The following is a 24,534-nucleotide window of genomic DNA, read 5'->3' on the forward strand; positions in this document are numbered from 1 at the left end:
TAGTCGTACACCAAAACAACACTGACAATAACCCAAAGTTTCTTAGCAGGAAGTTCTGTGGGAGAGCATAAGGACCACAGTCAGCCATTGTATGTAGGTTTTCCATCAAGTGAAACTCGAGGCAATGTTTATTTGTTTTTCCGTATTGTCACACTTAAACTTCATTGTCATGAAAGAACTAATGTAGCCATGCCTTTATTTTCGATACACTTCCACCAGTATTGTTTGTAGGAAATTTAATGATACTAAAGTTTGCAATGGATGACTGATGGGTGAGGAAATATAAAGATTGCATTGAAAGCATTAGATGTAGTGAGTGGTATGATATGTAGTGATGATAGATTTATAAATAAATTACATTCTTTTAAAGAAGTGGCATTTTTTTCCCCTGTGGGGGAAAGTGTCTTCAGGTGTGATTCTCTACAGTCATGGATCATGTGGAAGACTTTGACCAAGTGTGTGTGTGTGTGTGTGTGTGTGTATGTATGTGATTCACCACCCCCATGGTCTTGGATCACATGTTGAACTCATGATCAACAGTTATTAACCTCCCAGATGAGAGCTCGTATGATCGATCTATGGGCAATACTGTAACTTTACACACACACACACACACACACCTCTAACTCCCCACCCACAAGAGTTGGAGTAACACCCCACAGTAAAGCAATACTGAAATTATTTCAGTCCTGGGCGGGAGTCAAACCCAGACTGCCATAGTGGCAGGCAAGAAGTCTAACCACAGCACCATGAGGTGTGTACCACAGCGCCACAAGGTGTGTGAACCATAGCGTCACGAGGTGTGTAACCACAGCGCCATGAGGTGTGTGTGTGTATATATATTTAATTACTAGTTACACTGATATCCTTCAGGTTACCAAATCAAGTGGTCATAATCAAGTCTTGAACCCAGGCTCTTCAAATTTCACTGACTGGAATTTTGCAGCCACACATTGGTTGGTACAGGTCCTCAGGCCTTCTCATAGACCTCTGGGAAGAAACATTGGACTGCCGTTTGTGTTATAATTGTACGAGACTATGTCATTGGCTTAAAGTGAGTGGAGAGATGTTGCTTGGTGTCTGTTCCTATTGTGTGAAAATTTGGAGGAAATAGTCATTGATAGAGACCCTGGGCCCCCCTACAGCTGCACCAGATTATCTTGTGACATCTGTTCCACAGGACCATCATGTGCGGGTATCTGTCATTGATCCTTATTTGTATATTCTATTTTTACTGTTAACCTTTTTCCAGCTATGTATATTAGAAATCCACTTATATTGGTCTCAAATCTTTCCCATCGGTCATATTTATAATGGATGCCAATATTGCCAAGCTGAAGAATGTACCATCAGCTTTTGTATATACGGGATTGACATTAGCAAACGAGAATGTACCCTGTCTTGCTGAGTACTGGGGCATTACTGTTTGCTCGGAAATTTTTCTATTTGAAGGTGATCAACCAATGGGTTGCATGGTATTCAGTGTGATACAGTATATACTTAGTGCATCCTTGCCTTTCCTTGTGACCTGGCATAAATATACTATCATACTGGAACTGGTGTATCATATGGTTATTATGTAATGTGTAGCCGCATTGGAACACCAAATGTATTATGTAATGTGAATTGTCAGATTGTGTAGCCATTACCTTGTGAGAAACGTGTATTCAAACTGACATAATAAAACATTCTTATTGCTGGAATAATTATATCTGATGTAAAAATGTGAAGCAAGTATTACTTGTACCTAGTTGTAATGAACAAATAAACAATACTGTATTCCAAGAGTATAAATTTATTGAGACCACTTATTTTTTATACAAATATATATATATTTCTTTTCATATAAAGACTAGCTGGGAGGAGCCTGGAATCTGAAGCAATCTGAAACCACTTTCCACTTATCATCTTGAGCCGTAATCAAGAATGTTTGCTGAAATGGCGTCTTCCTCTCCTGAAACGTGACAAAACCCGAAACAAACACCATAATGGTAGACTGCTCAGCCACTGAAAGAGAAAGAGTAATGCAATCTTTTTAACATGTTAAATTATCAACACTAAATTATTTTCACAAGTCTATCTACACACCAAGAACTTTTCCCCCTTATATGAGAGGTAGCAAATTTTCACAAGTGGTTGTAGATAATGACTACAAAGTGCAATTTAAGATAGGAAAAGTATTATATCTACTTAAATGTGTGCAAACACCATACAAGAATTTAAGAAAAACTATATGTTGCAAGATACAAAGACAGGTCACCACGAGCACAGCTCCCCTTCCCATACAATACAACTAGGTTAATACACATACATAAATGCATGTACATACAGCATTGGGATGAAGGAATTGAAGTGCAATTATCCCCCATGAGGGAAATAACAATAACACAAGGAAATAATAGATCAACTAACAAACCTTGATGTCAGGAAATCAGACGGAATTGCAAATTGGATACTAAAGGAATGCAAAGAAGAATCCATTAACAAAATATACAACATAATAAGTTGCTCACTAAAAGAAGGAAAAATACCAAAGGACTGGAAGAATGCCAATATTGTACATACATACATATACCAAGGCTTTTTCACCCTTACAAGGGAGGTAGCCAAAAAGAAAAAGGCTTAAAATCAATCCCACCCATTCCATCTCTAAATACACTCCACTCCCCTCCACCATCTCTCCCATCTTAGCACCTCCTGGATGACAGGTCATCCCTGCACCTTGTCCACTGCCCTGGATCAGAGGCAGTATCACACGGCACAGCATATCCACAGCAAGGCCGCTTCATTAAATTGGCACCCCCCCCCTCTCCTTCCCCCCATGCATAAAAGGAGAAGACGGGGAGGAATCCCTTTGGATTGCATCAAATTTTGCTCACACATACTACCTCACCCCCCATCCCCCCACACATTCCACCTCATGCATCTCGACATCATCCATATACAACCATTCTCCATTCACCCGTCTTCTGTCCTCTCCCGTCCAATATATAAAGGAGGAAACAAAGAACCAACAAATTACAGACCAGTCTCCCTTACAATCACTGTAGCCAACATTTGTGAAAAAATTATCAAGAATAGATGGATAAAACATCCAGAAGAAAACTATATAATAAACCAGAGACAATATGGATTCAGACAGGGAAGACCATGTGCCACAAATTTAATCTATTTCTACTCAAGACTAATAGATATAATACAAGAAAAGGATGGATGGGCTGACTGCTTTCCTAGACTTACAAAAAGCCTTCGACAAAGTACCACACAAAAAATTATATATATATATATATATATATATACATATATATATATATATATATATATATATATATATATATATATACATATATATATATATATATAAAAAAAAGGAAAACAGGACAGATACAAGGTAAATTACTAAACTGGATGGAGGATTTCTTGTATGGCAGAAAAATGAGAGTAGTGCTCAGAGAAAAGAGTTCAGCTTGGGAGGTGATTAGTAGAGTTCCACAGGGATCAATATTGGCTCCAATAATTGCTATTTATGTGAATGACACGGATAAAAATGTGGATTGTTATATGAGCTTCTTTGCAGATGATGCTAGATTGCTGAGGAAAGTGAATATTGAAACGGATTGCGAATCACTACATGGTTTGGAAATGGAGCCAAAAGTGGGAAGCAGACTTCAACATAAAGAAATGTAGCATAATGGAGTTTGGAAAAAGTAAAAAAAGAATATCAGGACAATATAAAATTGGAACAAAGGAAGTAAAGAAAGTGGGATCTGAAAAAGACCTGGGAGTAATTATCTCAAATGACATGTCCCCTGATAAACAGATAAACAAAACTGTCAAAGAATCTTACAACTTGCTAAGATCAATAAAGGTGGCTTTTACCTATTTAGATGAAGAAATTGTTAAAAAAAATACTAGTCACACTTATAAAGGCCTAGACTAGAGTATGCTGCGACACTATGGTCACCCAGTACCAAAAAGAATATAAAGAAAATTTAACGAATCCAGAGAGTAGCCACAAAAAGGGCCCCAACACATTCAAATCTGTCATATAAGGAGAGACTGGCTAATTGAAATTACCAACTTTGGAACCAAGAAGAGAAAAAGGTGATCTGCTGACCATATATGGAATCATGAAAGGCACAGTTCTTAATAGAGAGAACTTACTGAACTAGGATAAGAGAAATACAAGGGGACATGATAAATTAAAAAAGGAGTTGTAGAAGAGACCTGGAGAGAGAAAAAAGAAAAAAAAAAAAAAAAATCCACACAGAGTGGTATATCTGAAACAAACTGGATAAAACAATAGTGTGTGCAAAAACTATACACAAATTTAAGAGCAAACTAGACATTGCAAGATACAAAGATGGGACACCATTAGCATAGCTCCCCTTCCCATAAGATACAACTAGGTAAATACATACATATACATAAATATATACACACACCAAAAGGCTCTTTCCCCCACCTTATCTCCACATGGACAAAGAGCCATCCTTGTCTCTTTACTCACTCTTCATTCCTTACAAACTCCTCCTCTCCCACTGACCCAATGGGTATAGGAAGTGACCCAGGTAAGAGGCGATTACATTCCCACAAGATTACATCTGTTGCTAACCAAAGAGCTAGAAATCATGAGCTCATTTAACTACATTTGCCCAATAGGAGAAAGTGACCATGTAAACAACTGAATTTCAGCTGGAGGAGGAAATAGAGCCAAGGAATGAATCACACAGGCAAGGGAGACTGAATTCTAGGAAAGCAGATTACTTAGGGTTGAAAAAAATTCTTTGAATATGCAAACTGGGAAGAATTCATGAATACCATGGGAATAAGAAGGAAATGGGGAAATCCTTCATGGCAATTACAACCTAAGAGTGAACAAACATGTGAAAAAGACTAGTGAGAGGAAGAAGCAGAACTGGTTTAACAAAAAGTACGAGATTGCAAAGAAAGCCAGGGATGTGACTTAAGGAAAATGGAGGAAGGAAAGATGCAATAAAACAAAAGAAGCTTACAAACAAGCTAGGAATGACTATACAAGAATTGGAAGAGAGGAAAAAGCAATTTTGAAAGAGGTGTAGTAACTAAATGCACAGACAAACCAAAACTATTTTACAGGTTTATATATGGTAAAATGAGACATACATACATATACCATACAAGGACTTTTTTCCCTTTACAAGGGAGGTAGGCAGAGTTAAAGGCATGAATCCACTCCCATCCATTTCATCCCCACACACTCCACTCTCATTCACCATTCCTCCCTCCCTCTTTTCTTGGCTCCTGGATAACAAGTCATCCCTGCATCTCATCTACTGCCCTGGGTCAGAAGCAATGCAGCATGACACAGCACATGCACCGCATGGCTGCTTCATTCAATCAGCGACCCTCCCCCCTCCCTGTTCCCTCATGCAGAAAAAGGGAAGACAGGGAGAAATCCCTTTGGGCTGCATCAAAATATTATTCACACATACTCCCTTACCCTCCCCATCCTCTTCCATGCATCACAGTATCATCCATACACAACCATTTTCCACTCGCCCTTATCTTGTCATCTCCCTTCCTTCTTCAATAGACATTCCCCTCTTTCCCAATGCCCCCTTTACCCCATCCATCTATTTCATCCTTGGTCGCCCCCTCATCTTCACTCCCTCCACCTCTGCCTTCCATACCTCTTTTACTAATCTTTCTTCACTCATTCTTTCCATGTGTCCAAACCATCCCAATACTCTTTCATTAACCCTATCTCCCAACTGCCTTTCCACCCCCACTCTCCTCCTAACCTCATTTCTCACTCTATCCAGCCTAGTAACCCCTACCATACTTCTCAGGTAGTTCATCTCATTTAAATTCTTCCTCTCTTATGTTTCATATTTCTGGCCCATACAGTGCTGTCCACACAATTACCCTTTCATACAATCTCCTCTTAGCATCCATTCCCAAGTGTGTAGTTCTCATTATACTTTTTAATTCCCCCAAAGGCATTTACTTGTTTCTCTCAAAATGAGATACAGGGAAGTAATCACCAAGTGGGTGGTGAGATCTTAGAAGAAGCCTCAGCTTAGGTATGAAAGTTTCCAATTGGTCTTCACAAAGGAGAGCACTTTTTTGGAGGAAAGTGAGGGGAGCAAAAACCCAGGTTTAGAAGATATAAATGTAGAAGTAAGGGAAGGGATCAATCTCTTGGGATCATTGGATGTGACAAAAGCTTCAGGAACTGATGGGATCTCAAACTGGATACTTGAAGAATGTAGGGAACAACTAGTGGACAAGATCCACAGTCTTATTTCATGTTCATTAAAAGAAGGCATTGTGCTGCTTGACTGGAAAAGGGCAAACATGGTGCCAATTCACTAAGGTGGAAATATGGAAACACCACTAAATTATAGACAATTTTGACTGACCAGTACAATAGTGAAATTATGTGAAAAGATTGTGAAAGATCAATGGACCAAATATCTTGAAAAGATGAACATTCTGACAGACTCAGTTTGGCTTCAGGTCTGGAAGGTCATGTGTATTGAACCTTTTAAGGTTTTACTAGAGAGTGATTGATGCACTGCAAGGGAGAGAGAGGGATGGGCTGACTGTATGTATCTTGACCCTGAGAAGGATTTTGATAAAGTACCTCACAGTCGACTTCTGTGGAAATTGGAGCACGTTGAAGGACTACGAGCCAAACTACGAGACAGGATGAAAGATTTTTTTGAAGGAAAGATACATGAGGACTGTAGTAAAGAATAAGATGTCAAGATGGAGAGCAGTAATGAGTGGAGTTCCACAAGGTTCAGTACTTGCACCAATAATGTTTCTCGTGTATGTCAATGACAAGATGGAAGGAACAAGCTATTCCAACATGTTCCCTCATGATGCAAAAATCATGAGTACAGCGAAAAATGAGGAGGATGGCAGAGTGTTGCAAAAAGATCTAGATACTATTATTGCATGGAGCCAAGAATGGGAAATGACATTCAATATAAAAAAAATGCAAAGTATTGGAAATAGGCAATAGTGGCAAAAGACCATCCATTATTTCCTGGGAAGTGAACTCATTACAAAAGCAAAAGAGGAGAAAGATTTGGGAGTGTTGATAAAAGACAACCTGTCACCTGACAGACATATCAGCAGGATTGTGGGAGAGACATAAGGACTACTGCAGAAGATTAAAGTGGCATTTCACTATATGGATGAAGAGATGATGAAAAAACTCGTGGAAACCCTGATACATCCAAGACTGGAATATGCGTCAGTGGTATGGTCCCCACACAGAGTGAAGGATATAAGCAAGATCAAGAGAATACAAAGGGCAGCAACCAAACTGGTCCTCAGCCTGGCAGATAAACCACATGAGAAAAGACTAAAAGCACCGGGTCTGTGAACTTTGAAAGATAGAAGAGGAAGAGGTGATATGATAACAGTATTCAGGTCACTAATTGGGTTAGATTGCATTGACAGAAGAGATCTCATGTTTAAAGATGGGAGGGCTGTCATGGAAATAAATTAAGAAATATCACATATCTAAAGGATGTGAAGAAATACAGTTTTCCATATAGATGCATAAATACTTGGAATACCTTAGGAAGTGATATACCCTAAACTCAAACAATACACGAGTTCAAATCTAAATATGATAATTGGAAATCAAGGATATACATTAAGTTGGAACTGTCCATGAATTTCAGGCTAGGTACGATAAAATATCAGAGAATACAAGATGGTACCAAGCAAGCATTGCTCCTTTCCTGTACACTACAATTAGGTAAATACAATTATGTAAATACTTCTGCAACACATCCCATAATATGTCAACCCTTTTATATGCCTTCTCCAAGTTCATACAAATACCAAAGGCTTACCCTTAGCAAAAACTTCCCACATATCTACCTTATTGCAAGTTTGATCTATTGTTGACACTATCAGCTTCAACAATCTTAAGCTCCCCCCAGAGACTAAGTGTCAGCCCACTGGGGCTGTATCTCCCAATGGGTTTTGAAAAAGGGCAAGAACTTACATGGGTACCTGCACAAGGTAGTACTGCAAGATGCTCATCATTTTTTTCTATGTTGCCAATGTTTGAACCCTGTCAACTTCCTCACTTCCCATTGGGAGTTGCAGCCTCAAGGAACTGCCAGTCAATCTTTTGATTGGGCCTAATATTTCTCTTTCTCAACTTACTCTATATTTACTCCACCTTTAAGCACAAAATGAACTGACAATCAGCAACTGGTCTCCTCCTACTTTCAGACAGTGATGCAGATACACTCCCAAATTAATGAGAAGACTTATTAAAAAGGGGAAAAAGATTATCTAGGGGTGAGGGAGTGTGTGGGAAAAATGAATTGACGCAGCCTGAAGAGATTTGTCCCTATCTTCTCCATTTCTGCATGGGGGGATGGAGAGGGAGGTCGCTGATTTAATGAAGTGGCCTTGCTATGGATGTGCTGTGTCTTGCGACACTGCTTCTGACCCAGGGCAGTGGGCAAGATGTGGGGATGACCCGTCATCCAGGAGTCGAGATGGGAGGGAGGGAGAGGGGTGGATGGAAGTAAAGTATGTAGGGATGGAATGGGTGGGAGTGGATTTTATGCCTTTGCTTTTTGGCTACCTCCCCTGTAAGGGGGGGAAGAGCCTTTGGTACATGTATGTAAGAAGATGCATCAACAAACTTAAGAAAACAGGATGTTTGAAGGTGAAGAAACAATTTTCAATACAGATACATTTATCTAATGAATGAATAGGAAGAAAATTTCAGGATGGACAAGATAGAATTAAAGCACATTTTGACATCTGGAAACACAAAGATTGGTCCCATAAGCATAGCTTTGAGGAAGTTGGAAGAGTAAGACACAGGTCTAGGGCCAAGTTTATTCCTGACTGGCTTTGCTTAGAGCTTCTTCAGAGGATTCTGAGGAATCCTCTGAAGAAGCTCTAAGTGAAACTGGTCAGGAATAAACTCGACCCTAGACCCGTGTCTTACTCTTCCACCTTCCTCAAACCTGTCACAGTGTCTCAAGCATAGCTTCTATTTTATGTGTTACAATTATGTAAATACATCCACTACAATAGTTACCATTAACTGGTTGCGAATCAATGCAGGAAATATTATGTTCACTAGCAGGTAGCTCTTCATAAAACTTCTGGATATTTTCTGCCCCGTTTGTAGAATTACCATTCCACACAAGCCTTCCATCTTCAAGGAATAGTTTCTTTAATTTATGTCTCATCTGAGAAAAGAAGCAGACAAAAATTATATAACTGAATTTCAAACCAAATAGTGATTTGTATTCATGATTCATGTGTACAAAATTGTATCAACCTTACTTTATCCATGAAACTGTAATAGAGATCTACAAAGCTCTCAGCTGCAGTGCATGCTGTCGAGACTCCCCTGACTACCTGCAAAAGAATGAGAAAAGAAAATAGATTCATGTTGCCATTGTATTTTTTCATTGAGTGATTATGTGTGAATGATATTTTGATGGAGCCCAAAGGGATTTCTCCCCATCTTCAATGTTTCTGCACAAGGGGATGTAGAAGGGGGTTGCCAATTAAATGAAGATTCCTTGCTATGGATGTGCTGTGTCTTGCTGCATTGCTTCTGGTCCAGGGCAATGGGGAAGATGCAGGGATGACCCCTCATCCATGAGGAGCTGAGATGAGGAGGGAGAGGTGGTAGATGGGAGTGGAATTATGCCTTTTAACTTTGGCTACCTCCCTGGTAAGGAGGAAAGAGACCTTAGTATACTGTATGTATGTATACATAGTTGTCCAAATTTATCGGGCATGATCCACCCTCTTATGTAGTGATACATTTCTCACTCCCTATCTCTTTCTGAAGAGCCCATCCACACTGAGCCTCATGCTGCACCAGTTACTCAATGTGTTGATTGTAGTGTTGTGGGCAGGCTTTTTCAACATGCTGTGCACCTCACAACAATTCAAATTTCATGCAGTGGGGTAGTGCCTATCTTGATGCAGAGGGGGTAGGTATGTCACATGCTAAGCTTTCCAAGATGACAACTATATCCGAGTGGACAAGGCGCAACACTTGCATTTATACATTTACTACAGTAGCATCTTTGCCTTTGAAAAGTGAGGTGTAAAGTGTACAAATGGAGGAACTTAAGAAGTGCAAGTCTGGAAGTAATGAAACCAGAATGTCTTGCATTATGAATTGTGAACTGAACAATTAGGACACACATCCTTTTGTCAACAATGTTCAGAGGTTACTGATGTGCTGCAGCACACTGGGTAGTGACAGTGTATTTAGCTAGTTGTATCATATGGGAAGGGAGCTATGCTCGTGGTGACCTGTTTTTGTATCTTTCAGCATCAAGTTTGTTCTTAAATTCTTGAATAATGTTTGCACACACTGTTGCCTTATCTAATTTATTCCAGGTATCCACCACTCTGTGTGGGAAGCTATTCTTTTTTCAGATCTCTTCTATAATTATCCTTTTCGAGTTTCTTTTCATGTCCTCTTGTTTTCTGTTGTCCCACTTTAATAAATCATCTCTGTCTAGGATTTTCATTCCTTTCACGATTCTACAGTCAGTAGATCTCCTCTTTCTCTTCTTTGTTCCATAGTTGGTAGTTCCAATTTGGACAATCTTTATTCATATGTGTGGACACTTGATGCTGCATTCAACATTGCAAACTGCCTCAAGCAGTGCTGCATGAGGCTGAGTATGGACTGGGCTTAATAATGTACAACTCTCAGTCTTCCACCCTCATCACACTTGGCCTCTTTCTAGAATAGTCCGTCATACTAGACCTACACCATAGCAGCCATTTCCCAATTCTTTATATGCACTACTCACAGATCTTCTACATCCCCAACCCCAATTGTTCCTCTACTGCACAAACTGTATTTTTTTTGCAATCAGCAGCATATACGAGTATATCCAAAACTGTAGGAAACTTTCGAACAGTCAATTAAATTCTAATCTATCTTGCAGCTCAAATAACATCAGCAACTCTTGTTTTTTATTCCAAAAACTCCACCATCCATATCTCAGTGCTCAGATTGTGCCAGAACTCTAGAGCAAAGAACACAGCTTTTTGTCACCTCACACCTCATGTACCTCTACATTCAGTAAGAGGTTGGTAGACTTGCTATCCACACATAAAATAACTGTCCTTCTAGTCACAGCACCTACTTACATCCCCCCCTAGTTACTCCACTTACCCTCCTGTTTTGCCCAAATCAGACTTGAAAAAAAAAAATAATAAATAAATAAATAAAAATAATAAATAATTATAAATAATATATACATATCAAACATCATCCAACAAGAGTTTTCCCTCTTATCCTCTCATACCTCTACTAACATGGAATACACTTGGCCACAGAAGCAAATTGCCCCAGATGCAATCTGTTGCTCTAGGTTTCTCTTGCAGGAGATCTACAGTTCCTAACCAGCAACAGTCACCAGATTGGACCATAAGCCACTCAAGGAAGAAATATTGCACTTTTGTCTTGCTAAGGCTAGTGGGACTATGTAGGATGAGTTGTTCATTGTCCTTCTGTATAGTGATTTCATCTAAGGCAGTTTGCTTCTGTGATCAGGCTTATTCTGTGTTAGCACTGTTTTAAAGATGGAGAGTAACCTTAATGTAGGCAAGCTAGTATTATTCTTTAATGTCATGGAAGGGATTCTTCTGTGGGGGTGATGTATGGTCAGATTTTTAGCAGTAACTGAATTATTTTATTTATCTATCTTTTAAGAGATTTTCTTTGGACTTTTTCTTTCAGATCCTTTATTTAAAATAATTTTTATCTTGAATTATTTTTCTCATTTAACCACTTCAGTACAACGATGCCTATGTAGGCATCACGAGGTGTGAGTAGATACACAAGGATGCCAGTGTCAGTGCCTTGATTTTATATATACATTATTTTGTAGTTGGGAGATAGGGTTGATGAAAGAGTATTAGGATGGTTTGGACACATGGAAAGAATGGGTGAAGAAAGACTAGTAAAAGAGGTGTGCAAGGCAGATGTGGGGGGAGTGAACATGAGGGGACGTCCTAGGATGAGGTGGATGGATGGGGTGAAGGGGGCTTTGGGGAAGAGGGGAATGTCTGTTGAGGAAGGACGGGAGAGGACAGAAGACAGGGGTGAATGGAGAATGGTTGTATATGGATGATGCTGTGATGCATGAGGTGGAATGGGCGGGGGATGGGGGTGAGGTAGTATGTGTGAGCAAAATTTGACGCAGCCCGAAGGGATTTCTCCCCGTCTTCTCCTTTTATGCAATGGGGGGACAGAGAGGGGGGGTCGCCGATTTAATGAAGCGGCCTTGCTGTGGATGTGCTGTGTCTTGCGACACTGCTTCTGACCCAGGGCAGTGGACATGGTGTAGGGATGACCCGTCATCCAGGAGGTGCTAAGATAAGAGGGAGGGTGGAGGGGTGTGGAGTGTATTCAGGGATGGAATGGGTGGGAATGTTTTTATGCCTTTTTCTTTTTGGCTACCTCCCTTGTAAGGGGGAAAAAGCCTTGGTATATGTATGTATGTATTTTGTAGTTGTACATGAATTATCCCTGGATTCTGTGAACTGGTTTGATCATATTTTCTGTGTTTATTATTACTCAGAATACAAGAGAACGAGTAATACAGCAGCAACTTTATATTCTATAAAGCGAGTAGTGTGATGAATTGTACATATGGCAGCCGATGCTGCGCATGAGAATTTGAGTCATACTGAAGTGGTTAAACAGTCAAAAAAATTATTAAAAAAAGAGAGAAAAAAAATGTAGATGCAAAATGATTTAATCAAATAAAGAATGATGAATTTTATTTGCAGTTATTGTTTTATATATCAAAGAAAAAGTAATATTCAAAACCCACATGTTATTAATTAGCCCCACCATAAAAAGGATCCTAAATATATGGAAAAGTAAAATTCCAATTCTGTGTCTTTAGCAAAAATCCAAACCTAAAGAGACTAATCATACTGTTTAAAAATTGGATGTAACAAAGTAACAATAGAGTTGAGGGGATTTTTTTAAACATTGGTCTTGTACATAATTTTCAATTATCTGAAAATGAAAAAAAAAAAAAAAATCAATGAATAATTTTCTATACAAAGAAAGCTATACTATACTAAAACTATATTGAATGGCAATTACAGGCAGAACCGAGTAACATAAAATAAATCTTATTGAATTTGAATTGAATTTTGCATTTGTACTTTCTGTCAAAATGCTCATCAAATTATCCAAACTCAGAGAAAATATTGATATTAACTTCATTATACTTATGAATGATTAGAGTTATGTGGTTTAGAATAAATCATATAATTTATTTTCTAATTTTGACCAGTACAACGATCTACTGTTTTCATCTTGGTCTGAACAACATTTGCCAATGTCATCCCAGTCAAAAACATCCTTCAAAATCATCAAAGTTATATTCTGTATAATGATATTGTATTAAATTTATAAAATGTTTTGATTATTTTTTATCATTTGTCCTTTCATACCCCAAAAAACAACCAAAACTAAGAATTGGGTCCATCTCGAGCATCTCGGTCTTTAATATGACCCCTTCTCAAGAACCATATTGGTTTATAAGTCCCTTACAGAAAAAAATATTCTTGTGTTGTTTGGGTAAGGCTAGGACAAAGTAGTGTAGGATATGGTGTTTGGTATCTTTTGTAAAATGGCTGCATTTAGGGCAGCTTGTTTCTGTGGCCAGGCTAAGGTGTACTAACCATGGATGAATTAATCAATCCATATTTGCTTTTGACTGAATTTCTATATTTCTCACAACCAAAGTAAAGGAATAAAAGTATAGATGTATACAGAAAATTTCCTTGCCCTCCCCATAAAGTTAAGGCTCTTCTCCTTTCAAGTAAGCCAGAAATAAAATTCTTTGCCTCAGGATTTAGTTGAATCCTCTAGTTTGGCAGTTTTTATATCTAAGTTCCATTATTTTTTGAGAGATAAATTATATTTTTTAAGTCTACACTATTCAGATGCCTTTCTCCCTTCCTTTCCCTTTTCCTTTTTACCTAGACTTATGACTGCATATGATTTTTACCGCCATACTGTATACCCTATGACATATCTTGTTGGAAGATACGACCACTCCCCACTGCAATTACATATTTTTTTATTGCAATACTCTACTGCTCACTAGCATTGAGTGGAATAATTGTTCTTCAAATTTCTGGGCTATTTCAACCCATACCTGGTCTTGACCGGACACCAGAACAGACATAAGGAAATAACCCTTTCACTAGGAGGTTATGTCACCTTGGTTAGACTAACTCTTGGTCATAAAAGCGGGATGGAAAGACATGGTAGAAGTGCCACAAATTTTCTGCAAGGGACCTTGGGCAACAGATTGATTGATTTAATACATCCATTAAAACAAATAGCAGAAAATAGAATAGTACATACATATACCAAGTTACTAGTATAGACACATATACTATTAGCAATATTAGTTTCAGGCCCAGTGTTATAGTGGAAACCATAGATGAAATAAAAATTAACTCATCAAGGGAGCTAGAGAACATACCAGCAGTGTTTTTAAAGAAATGTAAATATACATTAGCTTCCCCAATTTATCTACTTCGGAGAAAATCACTGGACGAGGGGGTCGTACCAAGAAAACTGTAAGAAGGAATAATCACCCCATCTTTAAAGACAGATCACAAGACCTTCCAGCTAACTATAGACACATTTGTCTCACCTCACAAAAGTGTTCCAGAGAACAGGAAGAACCTAGTGAATTTTGTAGAGAAGATAGGGCAGTTCAGTCCAAGACAACATGGGTTTTGGAAAAGAAGATCATGCCTTTCCCAACTCCTAAACTACCACATCAATATTACAGACAATGTGAGCTGAGGAAGAGACATTGATGTGGTCTATCTAGTCTTTGATAAAGCATTTGATAAGATAGATCACTGGGTGCTGCTACAGAGTGAAAAATATGGGCATCACTGGAAAACTGGGACTCTGGCTCCATGAATTCCTCAATCATCAGAAAGTAATAGTGGATAGAGCCCAGTCAAAGAGCTTAATGGTAATTAGTGGAGTGCCACAGGACTGTTCTTGTCCCACTGCTCTTTCTGGTCATGATAAGTGAGGCAGAGCAGGAGGTAAAAACACCCCAAGTGTCCTCAATCACAGATGATACAAGGATCTCTCGAGAAATTACAACCAGAGAGGATTCCATAAGATTACGAAAAGATCTGGAGACAGTATACAAGTGGTCAAGTGTAAACAACAATTTGAACTAATAAGATATGGACCAAATGAAAATCTTAAAGAATACCAGTGCATAGTGGGTACAGAAGAAATAAAAATAAAGGAAACACTAAGAGACCTGGGGATGTGAATGAATGATGACTGTGGCTTCAAAGTATAACCCACACCACCAATGCTGCTCATGAGTAGGTGGATCCTCTAGACCAGTGGTTCTTAACCTTTTTTGGCAGCGACCCAAAATTTTGCACAAATCAAGCATCGCGACCCAAGCCTACATAGATATACGAATTGTCTTTATAAGTAATATGATTATGCTTTTAAAAGCGGGTTTTATTTATTCTTTATTTAATCATGGTCTGCTTAGAATCCTAAAACTAGGCCTCATGTATTTTAATTATTACAGTATATAATTATAATATATTTGTAGTGGGAAAATAATTATTTTCTGCAAACCCTTAGCGACCCAATAAAATGGCTTGGCGACCCAAATTTGGGTCGCGACCCAGGGGTTAAGAACCACTGCTCTAGACCTTTAAGACCAGGAGGCCCTTGCAATTGCTACCTCTGTGGAAGACCCTGGTAGTGTCAAAGCTGGAATATGTATGCCAGCTATGATCTCCACACAAAATCAAAGATATGCAAGAACTTGAACAGATCCAGAGGATATTCATGAGGAGGTTAGTTGAGGGCTCCCTAAAGAACTAGTTGAGGCTGGAAATCCTCAAGCTCTATTCACTGCAGAGATGCAAAGAGCACTATATAGTGATTTACATCTGGAAAGTCCTTGGGGGCACAGATAAACCCTATTATAAAAACACCATCCCAGGTTTGGTGGGACTTGCAAAAGAAGGTCCATAAGCAGCTGCTCCCAACAACTAAAGACAATTCAGGCAGAAAGCTTCACCTACACTGGCCCCCAGACTCTTCAACTGCCTCCTAAGAGAGATTAGGGATCTAACAGGTATCAGCACAGAAGCTTTCAAGAGGAGACTAGATAAATTCCTGGATATCCCAGACGAGCCTCCAATCCCACATGTCCTATCTTCATGAGGAGCAACAACAAATTCAATGGTGGACCATTTCCAATGCACGAGGCTTGGGCAGAGATGTGGGAGTACCCTGTCCCTTGAATGATCATGTTAACACCAAGATCTACAAGACAAGACAACCCTAATGTCATCCAAGAACAACCTGTTTGTCTACATAACTACTGAATATGATTTTTTTCTTATAGGTTTTAGTAAGTAATAGATATAGGTTTTTGAAAATAGAAAAAAATGTACTATCCCATGAGTGGTGAATGTCACAATCAAATAATAACAACTCAAAGAACTAGTAAGATAACTTCACCTGTGACCTAACCAAGTCAGCAGTGACTGACTAACTCTGCTGGGAAGCCACAATTTTCATGTGGACTTTACAAAGGGGCACAGAAGTGAATTACAATGATTATCATTATGGGATATGACGTCAATCTCGCCCAAAAACAAGAAATTGTGAAATAAGTATATCAACTTTGTGCACAGAATTATGATGAAAACTAATCAAAATTATACGTTATGTTCCGTAAATACAATTCGGTGGGTATACTGTATATTCTGCTAATAATTTATCTTTACGGCATATGTAAATTAAAACTCTATGTAGGGTATTTGTGAGGAAATCTGGGCCGCCTGTGATATAACGTCCCTGTAGTATTGTGTAAGAACCCCACTTAAGTAGTTTATGGGCAACAGTGTTAATTCAAGTTCAAAGTTACCCTTTAAAGCTAAGCATATTTTATATTAATTTGCAAAGCTCCAGGAAACAGTTCGAACAGATCGCCTTACCACTTCGGACGCCATTTCGTGCCGTTGTTTACGTTCGGTATATGCCGAAAGCAATGTAATTTTACCATTTCAAAATGTTTCGTGACATTAAAGAATTTATCTGTTTTAGAGGGTTGTTTAAACCTGAAATTTTCATGCAAGAACTACACCAAATTCAGGGAAATGTGAGATATATTCACATTTCAATGTAATTTCTTAAATTTCCCATGTAATGTATTCAATTATATATGATATATATGATATAAATCATACTTTGAATTGTGCGGGGTGACGCTGGCAGACAATAGTTCCCATTTTCTACAATGATCAATCAGCTGAGCTCGATGACAGTTCAGCCAACATCGTTTTTTAAGAAACCCTTTAATCAATCTGAATCAAAATCTTATACGAATACTAAAGGAAGAGTTTATGTTCATATAAATTGTACATTTTGATGTGTAAATTTGATTTGCGTGTTACTGTGCCTGCTTATTAGAGACAGTGACACTACATTACATATTTAAAGCAAGAAGTACTGCATATTCATATCATTTGAGAAGATAGGACTAAAATATTGTTTTTCTGCCAAAGGAGTTGTATTGTATGCACTCATATAAGGCATTTATCCCTTCGCTTTCGACAGAATTTTTACGGATATTTCACTTTAGTACCCATGTTCCAACAATGTAGAATCAACAACCCTTAATTCTCTTTGACCCAATGTTTGAAATTTTATAAACCTGTACTTCAACTAAAAGCAAAGGTTCATTGTATTATCCAGACAGTTCTAACAATAAAAAATATATGTTCTTAAGAACATTATAAAGACTTAATCTTACGTTTACTATTTAGAAACCTGAGAGGTCTCGCCAAATCTCGCATCATCCCGCAAGATCTCGCAATGGTCACGTGATCTAGAGAGACGTTTATTTTTTCCAACCACAATGGCGCCAAGCCGTATATGTAAAATTATATGTATTTTTAGTCTCTTTCGTGACGGTTTTATCAACGTGGAGCACACTTTTAGGATGTAAGGATATGTGGTGTATGATATCTTCTATGAATGGTATACATAAGGTAAGTTGCTTATGTAGAAATCTAAGGTAAAGAGGAGAGGGGGTTCGTAAATAATGGGTTGTCAGCCCCTAACAAGCCCTATTTTGGTCTTTAAGACCTATACCAGGACGCAAGTGAATCAAGAAAATGTTCTCTAGGTACATGTGCAACCTATTTGGTGTGTTTCAGTAGTGACAGTCGTGATATAACAGTGAAAAAACGTTGAAAAAGTGGTTTCAAGTAGGCAGTGAGTGAAAGAAGAACTGCGTAGTGCTGCCCTCTATGAAGCGTACGATAGCTAGTGTTCGATGCATTTCGTTATGTGGACTAAATTCGTGCCTTTCCTGCCATTTAGACCCGATGAACTGTATACACGTGAAGGCTACAGCATTCCCATATGAAAATGACGAAGGAATGTACGGATTATGATGTGAAATATTGCAACAAGCCGAGTTGATAGGCTGTGTTTATGTTTGGCCAGAGCTCATTGATTTTCGTTGCCCTTGCCCCAACATGTAACTCTAGGCCAGTTTTTGGGATGCAGGTGTTTGTTAGGGGCTGTGCTCACACCTTACAGCTTTTAGACAGTTACTGTAAAGAGTTTCTTAATGGAGGATATGGGAAACATGAAGTGCAAAAGTGGAAAAGTAGTGATATATCATATGGTTGGAGGTGTAAAGGCCAGTGTTGAAAGCTTTAGTGCCAGCCTGTTGTTGTTTTCCAACTTCATTCAAGTGTTTACTGGACTGGATTGAGTATATTCTCCTTTGTAAAAGGTGAAGTGATGTTGAACCATGGAGAAAATGGTGCAAGGTAATTATTTGTGGATTATTGGAGGTGTTTTTTTGGGGAAGGTTGATGTGGTGGTCATTATTTGTGGGTTAATTTTCAATTTAGAAATCAAAGTATGTGTCAGCCAGTGCTAGTTATTCATATTTTATCATCTTCACAGGTAATAGATGATGTCTTCATTGTAGTTGATACTGTTAGTAAAGTTATTAATTTGTATTTTGGTTTTTAGTTGGAGATTAGTTGATAGCTGTCAATATACACAATGGGATTATTGCAGTGATGTTAGATTTGTATTAGAAATTTGAGGAATTTGAATTGGGGGAATTTGTGGTGATGAAAAGATATGGTTAACCCATAGAAATTTGAATTGCAGCCTGCAAAAATTTGAAAATATATGTGCTTAGGTTGGAAAACATGGCATATTCATATATATTTTTTCTATACAGGAAACAACTGGAAAGTAGTTTAAGTAATATATTGTGTAGGTAAAGATTCAAAAGGTGACTATTGCTAAGTAAATATTTCAGTTGGGGTGATAGGGGGGGGTTACCATCATATCAATTAATACTAGCATAGTTATAGTACATTTAGAAAGGTAACCGTTTATTGAGACATTTTATTAGAATAGTTATGTTAGAATAATGATAAAGTTATCCCTGAATATTAAAAAATAAATTTTGTTACTGGGCACCCAGAAAAGGAAAGTTGTTGATAGGACTTGTTGTTGGGTTCTCAGTGTAGTTGGTATATAGACTAAAACTTTCTTGACAGTCTTACATTTTAGGTACTGCTTGACAACCATTTTAATGTAAACAAAGAAGTAGTTTAAAAAGTAGCTTTTTTGATTGATTTCAAATGACAAATTTTAATTACAGAGCAATGATAGTAGAAAAGTAAATATAATTGGTGTTGTGAATACTGTACTGTTGTTACATCATCAAAGTACTCACAGAACTAAAGAATATCAAGGCTATCATTAGGGAATTGCCTAGTTATTAGGCCATCTTGCTATGAAAAAAGAATAATTAAATTTTTGGCCAAAACTTGATAACCATTTTAAAATTTTAGTAATCATGTTTGATATACAGTAGCTACATGTATATATTAGTCAAGGGGAGCTGTGAACAGACTAGTATTTGTCAGAAGGTATTAGATATAAAGATACGAAATTAAGGGTGTTGAGTTATGTAGCTTCCATAGATTGGAACAGGATTAGTGGTCAGTTGCAGACATTTGGTACATTTATACTGAAAGTTTAGCCATATCAAAATTATGCTTTGGTAAGAATGAGAAATATGATATTTTTTTTATCAATAGTCAGAAATTATGCATCAGCTACAAAAGTTTTTTAATATAACTTGTTTGAAAATTATATATATAGTTATAGAAAAATTTACATAAGCATGACAGGATTTTAAAAGTATAAGAAATAAAGAGGAAATATGTCAATAGATTTGTCCCACTATGTATGTATGTGTGTATGTGTATATATATATATATATATATATATATATATATATATATTCATATATATACATACATACATGTGACATTGTGTATTTTGTCTGTTTATGTATGAAAGTGTTTTAGCAGACACATTAGTTGACATTTATCATGAAGAGCTTTGTAGCTGGCACCCAATGGAATGTCAAGGATTTTAAAGGGAATGACCATAAGAAATATTATCAGCAAAGTTGAGACATGAATGTGGACAATGGTGTTGATATGTTATAGTAGCTTTCAGAAATGGTTTGAAGATGAAATATGAATGAAGTTTTTGAACAATACATTATAAAATGAAGGAGAATATCTATTTGTGTTGATAATGATGGTATCAGTGCTATTCTTAATAAAAAAAAAAGTTACTCGAGCTAATAGTAGCTGTTTATTTCAATTGCAGTGTTGTTGGAAATTGTAGAATTTAGATGGAACCATGTTAATGACGCTATCTTATTGCCAACAGGATCCCGTATAGTTGTGTGGAGGAGACTATGACCAGTTAAAATGTCTGGTCGCATTAAGAGACAGCTGAGCAAAGCTGGAGGAAGCTCGGCAGACGTTGGAGGTGGAGCTGGAGGAGGTGGCAGTGCAAGTGGTGGAAGCAATGCTGGAGGTGGAAGTGGTGGTGGTGGTGCCAGTGGAGGTAATAGTGGCAGTGGTGTCAATGGAAGTGGAAATAATGGACCGGCCTCCGCAACGGGGGCGTCAACAGCTAGGAAAAAGAGGAGGGGTGGTGGTGCTGGAGGAGGAGGAGCAGGAGGCGGAGCTGGAGGAGACAATGTCAGCTCCGAAGATGAAGAGAGAGCGGTATGGGTACCAAAACACCTGGGCGACTTGCGTGCCTACAACCGGTCAGCATCAGAAGCACCAGCAGAGGTAAGAGACTTAATTTGTTACTAATATATATCTAGTTTTACTAACTTACTAATCCGTGTTTGAAGGTTATGATAGCAAGAATCTTAGGTTCAGTCTTTACCGGTAAATGGACACTGTATAATTCTGCACTGTCTTCATAATTAAGGTTGACATCATTTAATACCATTGACATGGTGAAGGAAATAGGTGATGTGGTAATCATGATTCATGGAGTGTATGTCAAAAGTTGATAAATATATGGAAACCTTAATTTAAGTAAAATATGTAAGGACCAGTGATTGAGAATCAAATTGAATTGGATTGGTCTCATAGATCATGGACCCCGTTAGCCTGAAGAACAACTTATGCCATAAAATATGCCATCAAACTAAATGGAGTAATTGATATAGATTTACCCTTTCATTCTTGAATATGCTCTTTGTAGAAAAAAAAATGTGAGGACTAACTAAACAAAATATATGAAAAAATTTATATCATGATGTTGAACAAGTAGATATGTGCATGGCATTATCAAGAAAGATGTGAGGACAATGGACTAAGTATGTTTGTGTGCAATGGGAGCCTAACTGTAGTTTGTAGATTTTTTTTGTTGAGTAATAATGGAGAAATAATAAGTATCAGAAGAGTGTGGTGGAATGGGATAAGAGTGAATGACAAAGTTTAACTTCTTCCATGATGGAGAGTATGACACCCCACTACATTTATGGTGGCTGCTACCAAATAGTTTAATTTATCTTTTGTGGCATTCTTTCAGTAAGGAAGGAGTTTTATAAACCATATAAATATGGACCGTAGACAGTGTTGAGGATAATTTGGTAGGGAATGTTAGAAGATATAGGATATGGAACTCAAAATTGATTGGGTTGTACATAGAACAGGAAATCAATGATACAACAGAGATCAAACTGCCAGGCTTTTAAGGGTAGTATTACGGGGAAAGTAACATCTTATGAGAAGAAAAATGTCATTTAAAAGTAATTTCAGGAAATGATTTGTGAAAGTGTATTTGTATTTTGTCATTGACAACCATCACTTCCATCCTTGGGGAAAGATTGAACCAAATAGAGCCATAGCTGTGTTAGTCTACAAATTCCTTACTGTACTTGTGGAGAGGAGTTCTTATGTGCAGAGATAACCTGATGAAATGAGGAAGGATTGGTGTGGGAAATGAGGTTATGGTAATGAAAAAGGAATATGCTAAGATGGTTGGCTTAGGGGTATTAGTAGTTGCCCTGAGTTTCACTTAGTTGAAGTCCACAATGGCTGTTACAGATTCTTAGCCCCCTCCCACTAATGTCTCATTGAAGAATCTTGGGACTATTCTCATATATGTTATTGGCTGAAAGTGGTAGGGCACAGGAACACTTGCCAGTACCAGTTGAAGTTGATAGAGAGGGGCTGCACCTCCCGGTGAAGCCGAGGGGCTTGATAGGTTTTGAAAATGGGGAGTTTTGCTGTCCATTTTACAGGACCACCGCATACAAGTCCCTCGGAGTTGGGGAATACAGTGTTCAAACGTGCAGTGGGATGGGAAGGGAAATTTTGTTGAATATTGTAGCTGAAGGTGGGTTGGAAGTTAGGAATGCAAAACCAGAAGAGAAATATGTAAAACTAAAATGCGGGAGATAGGTATAATGATACATGTTGTCTTAATTTTCATGGACTGGAAATGTACAGTAGTCCTTAGGTCCTGTAGAGCTGGAATGAATGCTGTCCGTATTGAATTATTGTACAACTGTTTGTCTATCACCAGCTTGTAGTAATAGGAGTAAGGAAGCAGTTCCCAGTTGTCAATTCTCCTTTTTATTTTTTGAAAAGGTGAAGAAGACACAGTGAGAATTTATAGAAATTGATCTTAGTCCAGAGAACCAGAGGCTGCATCTGTATGTGGAAGTTAGGATATTGACAGGATTTGAAGATGGGTGTCTAGGGAGATGATTTTCTATATTCATCTTGCAGGACCATATGCAGGTACTCACTGTTAGTCCCAGGGAGATAGGAATGTGTAGGTGAGGGGTGTGTTTGGACGAGTGAGTGAACAGAAGGCTAATGTAGTGATTTGAGACTTGATTGCATTATTAGTATTAATGTTGTATTAATGTGGTTGGCTGAAACTAAGGGTAATTCAGTTTTTGATGTATTTTAGTAATAGTACAAAGTCCTTGGCTTGTTAACCCCAAAATATACTAGTGTTAAAATGGGAAATAGTTTTCAGAGTATGCACAGGTATTTCCTTAAGAATGCTAATATAAAAGGGAAAGAATTATTAGTTTTATAATCAGTGTCTAGGTATTGTATAGGATTTAGATCTTTCCATAACAACTTTTATAAAGAAGTAGGTTAATGAAGTTGGATCATGGTAAATACGTATACATACATTTCTTAGTGTGCAGGAAGTAGAAATTATCCAAATTATCTTTGACTCTATGAAATTACTCATGTGTTATTATAAAATAGACTTAGTCATTCTCATTTCTTCACTATTGTTGTTTTTATGCTCATTTCTTCACTATTGTTGTTTTTATGACAATCTTGTATAAACTAAAAATTAGTTTTTATATCTTTGTATTTTGCTTTATTAGTTATTCCGGAAGGATCTGATTAGTGCCATGAAGTTAGCCGATAATGAGCCCTTGACACCGGATGACTACTGGGGCATTGGAGATCCCTGGCGGCAAGAATGGGAACGAGGAGTCCAGGTGCCCGTTAACCCCGACTCTCTGCCTGAGCCTGCTGTTACCGTCACACTCCACCAACCGTTACGCAAGGACTCCGACTTCAGGTTGTAAGTGTCACGTGAAGAATTTAAGGTTTAAATTTTAAGATGTTTTGGTTGTGTGAGAAAGGTCTTCGTGTTTGTGGCATGGTACTTTGGTGAACTTGTTTCATACTTGAAGATGTGGTCTTCAAAAAGTTTCTGGATGGTCGGATGTTCTTCAGAGGTACAACTGCATTGGTCTTGTGAACATGAAGTATTGAGTTTTGACATGTTACTCATTTCAGATTTTTTTTTCTAAAGCAAATATGTTAAAACGTAATATTTCTTTTTCATTAGACCAAAGGGTGGGAGTGGGTGCATGCTTATAACTTGGCTACCTCCCTTATAAGAGGGAGGAAGCCCTTGGTATGAATAAATAGACTTTCTCTAGTTTTTTTTATGGCTAATAAGGTTGCTCTGTGCTTCAGGGAAACAAGGGTCCTGGTGGGATGAAGGAGTGAAAGTATAGTTTTGTTTACAAGGGTAAATGAGACAAGAATGAATATAGCAGCTTTTGAAGA

The 24,534-nt window shown here is 37.9% G+C and overlaps 2 protein-coding genes across 6 annotated transcripts in view; one reads left to right on the forward strand and one right to left on the reverse strand.

The window, feature by feature from the left end:
* Nucleotides 1-1,777: 1,777 nt before the first annotated feature.
* On the reverse strand, nucleotides 1,778-17,365 carry Nxt1 (NTF2-related export protein 1). Of its 2 annotated transcripts, none has more exons than XM_076200593.1 (4): nucleotides 17,305-17,365; nucleotides 9,322-9,396; nucleotides 9,071-9,224; nucleotides 1,778-2,007 (listed from the first exon to the last, which is right to left on the reverse strand). In XM_076200593.1, exons 1-4 carry the CDS (start codon nucleotides 17,344-17,346, stop codon nucleotides 1,853-1,855), a joined length of 426 nt encoding a protein of 141 aa, XP_076056708.1. In that variant the 5' UTR covers nucleotides 17,347-17,365; the 3' UTR covers nucleotides 1,778-1,852. The 2 variants fall into 2 exon arrangements, with proteins under 2 accessions (XP_076056708.1, XP_076056709.1); XM_076200594.1 differs by lacking the exon at nucleotides 17,305-17,365 and adding an exon at nucleotides 17,053-17,150.
* Nucleotides 17,366-17,926: 561 nt separating this feature from the next.
* The window catches only part of LOC143034484 (uncharacterized), a 41,362-nt gene continuing 34,754 nt past the window's right edge, over nucleotides 17,927-24,534 (forward strand). Inside the window, exons 1-3 of one of the 4 annotated variants that reach the window (XM_076200596.1) lie at nucleotides 17,927-18,061; nucleotides 20,843-21,255; nucleotides 23,838-24,040. In XM_076200596.1, the coding sequence (XP_076056711.1) occupies nucleotides 20,884-21,255; nucleotides 23,838-24,040 (575 nt within the window). In that variant the 5' untranslated portion in view covers nucleotides 17,927-18,061; nucleotides 20,843-20,883. Of the gene's footprint in view, nucleotides 18,109-18,239; nucleotides 18,901-20,842; nucleotides 21,256-23,837; nucleotides 24,041-24,534 lie in introns of those variants that run through there. The other 3 variants (XM_076200595.1, XM_076200598.1, XM_076200597.1) reach the window with 3 other exon arrangements.

Source organism: Oratosquilla oratoria, chromosome 17 (genome assembly GCF_046742065.1).
Source record: "Oratosquilla oratoria isolate Oo_2021 chromosome 17, ASM4674206v1, whole genome shotgun sequence".
In the NCBI taxonomy this organism is placed as follows: domain Eukaryota; kingdom Metazoa; phylum Arthropoda; class Malacostraca; order Stomatopoda; family Squillidae; genus Oratosquilla; species Oratosquilla oratoria.